The sequence below is a fragment of the Benincasa hispida genome, chromosome 6 (assembly GCF_027475165.1).
Source record: "Benincasa hispida cultivar pf3 chromosome 6, pf3_genome.v1.1, whole genome shotgun sequence".
NCBI classification, from domain to species: Eukaryota; Viridiplantae; Streptophyta; class Magnoliopsida; order Cucurbitales; family Cucurbitaceae; genus Benincasa; species Benincasa hispida.
This window is the reverse complement of record NC_143483.1, coordinates 11,037,191-11,045,308: the sequence shown is the minus strand read 5'-3', so window position 1 is coordinate 11,045,308 and position 8,118 is coordinate 11,037,191. Positions and strand designations below refer to the sequence as shown.

General features: G+C 29.9%; 1 protein-coding gene across 4 annotated transcripts; it reads right to left on the bottom strand.

Annotated features, from left to right (window-relative positions):
• Positions 1-3,430: 3,430 nt before the first annotated feature.
• LOC120079464 (Pyridoxamine 5'-phosphate oxidase family protein) lies at positions 3,431-6,636 on the bottom strand. 4 transcript variants are annotated; one of them, XM_039033660.2, is made up of 6 exons: positions 6,182-6,636; positions 5,930-5,965; positions 4,265-4,466; positions 4,096-4,174; positions 3,905-4,022; positions 3,431-3,751 (listed from the first exon to the last, which is right to left on the bottom strand). In XM_039033660.2, exons 1-6 carry the CDS (start codon positions 6,361-6,363, stop codon positions 3,727-3,729), a joined length of 642 nt encoding a protein of 213 aa, XP_038889588.1. In that variant the 5' UTR covers positions 6,364-6,636; the 3' UTR covers positions 3,431-3,726. The 4 variants fall into 4 exon arrangements, with proteins under 4 accessions (XP_038889588.1, XP_090171049.1, XP_038889587.1 ...); XM_090314923.1 differs by having other exon boundaries at positions 3,860-4,022; positions 6,182-6,631; XM_039033659.2 differs by having other exon boundaries at positions 3,860-4,022; positions 4,096-4,466; positions 6,182-6,627.
• Between the last annotated feature and the right edge of the window lie 1,482 nt (positions 6,637-8,118).

The following is an 8,118-nucleotide window of genomic DNA, read 5'->3' as shown; positions in this document are numbered from 1 at the left end:
ACATAGTTCTACAAAATCTTTTCGTATAGCCTCTATAAGCTTTGTATCTCTACAACAAATTTCAACACACCTTCTTTGATGGAACATTGCCTTCAAATAACTAATACTTATGAATTTCAGCAGCTTAAAACTCATGAAAATTCAGTCGTTTAATTGACATACCTACTTGACGTGCTTATTTGACCTAGCTCCTTTCACAAATTCATCAATCTACCGCTAGAAATCTTCTCGATTCTCTTTTTTTTTTCCTTTTTTTTTTTTTTTTTTTTTTTTTAATTTCACACGGGCATCCACACCTTCAGATTTTTCTTCTTCACTTTTTTCTAATACCACCACCACTGTCTTTTCAATTTTTTTTCACCCAATTTTTTTCCAACTTTTTTTTTTTCGATTTCTCTTTTTTTTTCCTACGTTTTATTATTTTTTTTATTTTTACTTTTTCAATGCAATTCCTCAACCTAACAGTATCAAACTCAGCACAGGTTTTCTTTTCCAATATATATATAGAATCAAATGTCTTCTCCTATGGTGCTATGTTTAAGAAAGCCGAGAGACTTCCCAGGAGTGTGTAACCCACCACTATCTTAATAAAGACCCTAAAAAGAGATTTTGGGGATGGTTACTAGACAGAGTCTTTGACATTGATTTTTTAGTCGAACATGATGGTTTAACCGGTAACAAAGTGGAAAGTAGGCCCACCCCCATAACCACACGGGAGTGTAATGAGATTCAACTGGATGGTCACGCCGAGAACGGTTTTTCCCTCAATTTGAAAGCAAGTTCTGTGAGCCCAAAGACGCCTCCTAATTGTTCTAGAGCAACTAGAAAGAGATTCTTTAACCAGAAAGAATTCAGTTCAAATGCTATCAAGTTCAAGCCTTAAAATGCTCTATCTTTCTAAGAACTAAAGTAAAGGCATGCCTGATCCCAATGCAATGGTCATTTCCTCATCCTCATAAAAAAATAGGAGATAAATTCATTGTGGCGCGCTCATTAAAAAAAAAAAATCCTTTTGTGGGAAACCATTTATTAAAAAAAATAAATAAACTTAACACAAAGGGAGAAAAAGAAATAATAGTAACTTGGTCCCAAAAAAAGAATCTAGCTTTCGCTTGGACTCCTTAATGAATATAATTAGAATTGCATGTGTTAAGCGTTTGGATAGCTATCTTGGTATTCTTTTTTTGAGAAGTATAAATCTTTAGCCAAAGACTTCGTCAATGAACATGATAAAGAAGCATCTCTTTTCTAAGATTAATATGATTATATATATATATATATATAAACAAATTCCTAATTATGAAATAAAGTCAACAAAGGAAGAAATTGCATGAAACATATACCCAAATGATATAAAAACACTAGAATTTAAAAATTAGGAACCCAAATGTTGAACCACTAATATCAATTCTAAAAACCTCCAACCAATTTGACATTAATCCCAAAAGAAAGGATTAGATTTAAATTACCTTTTGATCGAAGACTGAGAGATAAGGAGAAATAGTTCCTTAATCTGAGTTTGAACACTCCATAAGCAAGAGGATTGGACTTATCTAAATGTTTTTGGCATGCAACCTTGATTTTCAAGAATTACAAAACTGATGATGAAACCCTATCATCTACTAAAGAAGTTTCATTCAAAGAAAATCCTAAAACTCAAAACATCAAAATTGACTGTATTTTTTCTTCAATCGAAGTCAAACTCCAACAAAAATATCGATGTAATTTTTTCCTCAACTAACACAAACAAAAAGCAAAATTGAAAATGCAATTATAAAACTTGATCAAATAAAGATTATACTCATATGATATACCTGATTTAAAATGTCTAGGCTCTGAAATCAAATGATAATTTGATGCTTGATCGGTTCATATCACTAAAATTTTTAGAACTTGTTGAGGATTTGTTATATTTGACTGGGAATTTGTGTTTATTATTTACGATTTTGAACTAAGTATCGTCCATCTACCATTTATTTTGCGAGTATTTATATAGAGCTTCAATTATAGATGATAAGTACATAGTAATCATGTTCACATATGTTGTCATACAACAACTATTATTGTTTAATAGTTATAATACCTATTCGTGGTATGTTCTAATTAGTAAACTACGGGAAAACAATCGAGAGAGATATGATCCATTTTATATATTAAAATTTTTTATTTATTTTTCAATGTGTTTCTTTTTTCCGGCCTTTGATTTTGTTCTGCATTATCTTTTTTTTACTATTTAATTGAGATTTTGTTAGTTAGTTATAACCTAATTTAAAGGAAAGAATCTTTTTTGTTAGAGGTTTGGTTATTTTTTAAAAGAGAATACAATCTAACGAAGATGGGGATATTTATGACATTCACAAATTAGTAATTAATTAGTTATTTAATCATTTTGTTATTTTTCAAAACCTAAAATCAGTTTATTATATCTTCAAATGAAACTTTAAAAATTGTTGATGCTCTGGTTAGTCCTTATAAATTTAGTTCCCAAACTTTTAAATTTGAAAAAAAAAAGTCCTTTTTATTCCTGAATTATCAAAAATATGTATTTAATTTCGAAATTTTTAAAAACTTTTTAAGATTAGATACATATGGTCCATCAATATGATGTGTGCGTCTTTTTTTAAATAATTATATGAAACTTTAAATTAAAATCATAATTTTAGACCAGAGATAACCTTTTCAAAAAAAAAAAAAATGTTATTTTTAAAATTTGATATAATTATTTAAAATAATATAGAAGAATATTTTAGAAACTTTTAAGCCTGTTTTTTAAAGATAGGAGACAAAAGATAAAGAAGAATATTTTCGAAAATTTAAGAACCAAACATACCTATTCTCTAAATTTCAGGAGTGAAATTCTTGACATTTCCCCCCAAATTCACGAGTCTACTATATACATAATTAAAATTTAGAATTCCCAAATGCATAAAATTTAAATTTATATCTAATAGATGGATCAATTTTTAAAATTTTCAAATTTATCAAAAACTTATTAGACACGAAATTTAAAGTTTATTGTAACCTATTATTAGTAACTTTTAAGAGTTCAATGAACCAACTAAACATAAATCTCAAAATTTATGAACTAATCACGTAATTTAACCATTTATTTGTAAAATAGCAATGAAGTTACAAAGATGGTCAATTTTTTTTATAATAGGAGAGGAATGATCCATAGAACAAACATAGATGTTTAATTTTTATAACATCTTATGATGAATTCAATAGTTAAAACGAACCTAGCTCAATTACCATATGACTATCAATCAAGAGATTTATGATTCGAATCTATATCTCTATTGTGCTAAAGAATGGAGTAGCTCAGAGTCAGTAAAGGTGTATGAAGATTAGTAGGAAGTGTGCGTGCATTACGAGGAAAATGAGACCTATTGACATCATTGTTGGATCAATAAATATTAACGAAAACAAATTTATAGTTTGAACAAAGGAGTATGGTACTTCGTAATATTAGAAATATTCACAGCAATTAATTAAAGAAATAGAAATGTGTGCTAATATCAGAACACATTTATCAAACTTCTTGTTACAGATTTACTCAATAATACACGATTTAAAACCCATCAGCAACTTTAGAATCTGGACAACGAATGAATGCATCTGTATTCTTCCCATAATTCCCATCCCCACAAGCAATAATCTGTACAAACTTTCAATAGTTCAAACCCAGGAAGCTGATATGATCAAGGAAGATCAGATTGTACAAATTCAACTAATGGATGTGAGCTCATTCCTGAAGAAGAAAGAATAGGCAAAAAAAGGAGAAAAATATCATCAGACCTAATTTTGAGCAGTTGAAAATCGAAATGACTGAAACAACAGAAACTGAACTTTACTAAACTTGGTTTAGGATTGACGATGCTGGTGTTTCGATATCAATACTCACGGTTTCAAATGAAGATATTGATCAACTGTAAGAGGCTTAGGTCCACCGAACCAATTGATCAAGAATATGTTTTCTATTACTAATTTGTAGAACCGAAAGTCGTGATCCTTGGGCCAGTCTGTCAAGAACATGAACAAGAAAAATAAATGTGATGTTAATGAACAAGGAGATTATGGTTTGAGTTTACTTACTTTTCATCTCTCCATGCTTTGAGAACAAAGAAGTTTTAGCAAACTCTACTTCTTTGGAATTAGGCTCAACCTGCTTCAGCTGTAGGCCAAACAGTGACTTAAAGTTACACAAGATGAATATTAGCATGGTTAGAAGATAAGCTGGAGAATGTAAAACTAACAATTTTACCTTCCCGATCAATGTAATTTTTGCGCAAGTCGGGTTTTCTGGATCTGTCTTGCCACAAGTTCCAATAGGGTACTCACTGAGTGTGAATGAAGCCCTCTCATCAGAGATTGCATACTTTGCAGTTGGGTCAAGAGTAGTTAAGTAGAAATATGGAATGCCTCGACCTTCGTTGGGTGGCCCGTCACTAAACGAAACCACATTCCTGCAGGAGACGAATATTAGCTTAGTCTTGTATATTCTTCTTTCCTGCAAGTCTGGTATTCTCAATTGTATAATACTTAAGTTTAGCCTTATCGTAATCAATAGAAAAGTGCTTCAAATGAGTCGCATACAGATATTGGAGGACAGTGATTAGTTCTGAAGAAGGAATCAAAGGTAACCGAAATAATAGACATAACACAACAAGGATGTTCAAAACTTTAGATGTGAAGCTGAAGAAATGTAACAGGACAATCGTAGAAGAGTGTATGCTTCTTGCTCATTGAAGCAACTAGCAACTAATCTATGCAATTTTGAAATCAGAATGAATCCTCCAATGCAGAGAATCATTGAAATTGATATGTGAAATTGATTCCAAATCCTATTGGAGATAAAAACATAGCCTCACACCTCGAAGTAACATGAAATGGACTTATGTTTAGAGTGAACTATAGCATTATGAGATAACTTTTTAATAGATAGCAATAGGAATGCTATTAAGATAGAAAAGGGAATATTAGTAGGTATTAAAGGTACGTTACTAATTAGTTAAAGGAGTTTGTTAGGGAAGTTTGATTATAAATACATTGAGTGAGAAAGGAGGAGGTAGGCATTATTTTGATGAGTGATTTGCTTGAAATATATCTCGAGAGGGAGGGTCCAAGTATCTCGAATGCTTGGGTTTATATCGTAAGTTTTCATCTTCCACAATCGCCACAATCGCCAGCGATCTCTTTGTGAAACTCTCGCCTTTGCCGCTTGGAACACATTCTCGACCTCAAAGATATTCAAACATCAATGTCTTTTTTTATCAGCAGTTATTCATAATTGATCGTCTTTCGTCAAATGTTTTGGTTCCTTGAGCAACTACTTTTGCCTCTATCGCTGATTGCTTCTCACCCACTTCGGCGAATCAGCAATTTTCTCTTCCAAAGCTACTATTCTTCCTTCGATCTTCCCATCATCTCCCAATGTTCACCGCTATGATACCAAAATAGTGTCTGCCTCCTCCTTTCTCACTCACTATATTTATAACCAAACTTTCATAACAAACACCTTTAAGTAATTACTAACATACCCTTAATATCTACTAATATTCCCATTTCTAACTAAATAACATTCCTATCATACACTTCCTTAATTTTGAAACCATTCTCATCAAGACACTCAAATACAGGGGATTGAACAAATTGATTCTAGTAATGGACTTAATTTTCGAATTTGTTAAAACAGTTTCTGCAATGCTCGATTCCAAAACCAAGTTCACTTATTAAGTTACAGTCTGTTTGGATTAAAGCATTTCTATGTCATTCCAAACATGCCCTTAATATCAGAACACAATCACAAAGTTTTTTTTTTGCTTACATCCATAGCTCAGAAAGACGTTAATGAATTCTTTGATCAAAACAGCTAAGAATCGAGGACAGCTCAATAGAATAAGAAAATGAGTAAGAAGATAATGCTTACCCAAAAGGCGCTCCCCCAAAATCACTTGAGATGGTGCTGCACAAAAAAAATAAAAACAATGAAGAAGTTCAGCAAATAACAAAACATTAATTTCCTCATCAAATGCCCCCTCTATCCGGTAAAGCCCAAATGCCCCTTACAAATTAACAGTCAATCAACTCGAATCAATTCAATTAACCAGCAAAAGGCCGAAGCCCCAGATTGGATATATATCAAAAAGAATGAACTTAGATTCTTAGATGCAGATTATACCTTAAGATTCCCCATGAATTCTGAGAAACCAACCAACGAGCAGTGGCCGCAGCATTATCCGGGTCGGGTTTTGAAATTAGAAGCAACCGACCCTGCACAAAGTTCTGCGATCCCACAGAAGAAGATGCCAAATACACAAAAAACAGATGGTAAAACAGACCATGGAAGATTCCACTGGCCATCTTCAACTAAAAAGAAGAAGAATTCGGATTAAATGGGTGTGGATTGGGAGAGATGAAGATGATAATAAAAATAAATCCCAAATCCCAAATTGAATTTATACACGAAACACAATTCAGCTAAAGAATTCGAGGTCTTATCACACACGAGCATCGAGCAAAATGAGTGCAGAAAGCTTATGGACTAAGTTGGACCGTTTGTTGAGAGATGCTGAATTTTCGGCCTTTGTAGCGTTTATTTCATCCGCTTCTAGATAGATTTGTACTACCTGAGCTGTCGTTTCGTAAAAGTTTAATTATAATTACATAAATGTCTGAAAAATAATAACGCATCAAAATAAGATATCTAGAAATAGAATATCTTAAAATTAATATAGAAATAAGATATCTAGAAATTAAAGATAGTATTTGATTATATATAAAATGAGAATAAAATGTATGAAAAAGTATTATACTTTCTTTATACAATTATAAAGTATAAAATTAATCAAAATCAATTTCAATAATTAATTTTTATTTGTTAATTTGTTTTTATTACTTTAAGTTATCACATCAATTTTAAACCATTAGAATTTAATTAAATTTACCTTCTCATCCTCCAATTTAATATATTTATTATCAATTAAATTTTTTGGATTGTAATTTATATTATCAATTTTTAATAAAAATAATATTGGTAATTAATTAAAATATTTATTTCCATTTTTTCCTATAGTTTTCTTAATTAAAGAGTTAATTAGCTAATTGATTAATGTTAATTATAAGCCTTATACATATCCAAAAGAAACCGATATAAAATAATTGATTTTAAATACTTAAACAATAATGTTAATTTAAAAATAATTATAATTATAAATTAAAATTAGAAGTAAAAGTGTTAAATATTATTTAGTTTAAAAATTAACTTATACTATTATTAGTTAATTAATTATATTTTTTTAAAAGGCTAATAAATAAAAAATTTTATGCAATAATAAAATATTAATTTCAATCAAATTTAATTTTCAATAATTAATTTACTCTAGTTAATTTTACACCATTAGTTGTTAGTTAGTTTATTATTTTAAGTCAATATTCTAAAATAATTTTGAACAATATAATTTAAGTTTCATTCATAGAAGAAAAAAAAGAACCAGATGAAAAACATATAAAAATTGTATGAAATAAGAAAATAAAAAAACAAAAATAGAAAGACAAATAATTCAAAGTATAAGATAATACATATATTAAGGAAAAAACATATAAAAATATTAAAAACAAAAAGAAAAGTGACAGAAAAAATTTGAAATAATAAATTTAAAAAAAGAAGAAGAGATGAGAAAAATAATAAATAAAAAACAGAAGATAAAAAATAGAAGATAAAGAAAAAAAAAAAACTAAAAATGAATTAAAAACAGAGAGAGAAAATAAAAATATTTGGAGAAAAAAAGCCAAAAGTGGGAAGGTTTAATGAAAATCCGGATCTTTTAATTAAATATGGTAGATTAGAAAAAATATTAGTGAAATATTATAGTTTGGAAAGTATTTAGAGATTTATGGTAGTTTTAAGATTTAAAGGTGAGAAAAAAAAATTTCAACACAGAGGAAATCGAGGATTGAAATCTCGACCTTCCCATTCACAGATCGAAGGTTCAAAATTCGACCTACATAGGTTGAGACTTCAACCCTTGATCAGCTGCTGCTGTGTTCCGTCATTTCATGCCGCTTTCTCATGCCTGCTCGCCTACCGCGCGCCTTGACCCAATATTGCAATTTAAA

Bases quoted from the DNA above. Each gene is read 5' to 3' on its own strand.
- LOC120079464 (XM_039033658.2), bottom strand. From the start codon at position 6,363: ATGGCCAGTGGAATCTTCCATGGTCTGTTTTACCATCTGTTTTTTGTG. The intron at 5,966-6,181 runs GTATAATCTGCA...TTTTTTGTGCAG, and splicing joins AATTCATGGGGAATCTTAAG to CACCATCTCAAGTGATTTTG. The intron at 3,752-3,904 runs GTGAGTATTGAT...TTTCTTCTTCAG, and splicing joins CAATATCTTCATTTGAAACC to GAATGAGCTCACATCCATTA.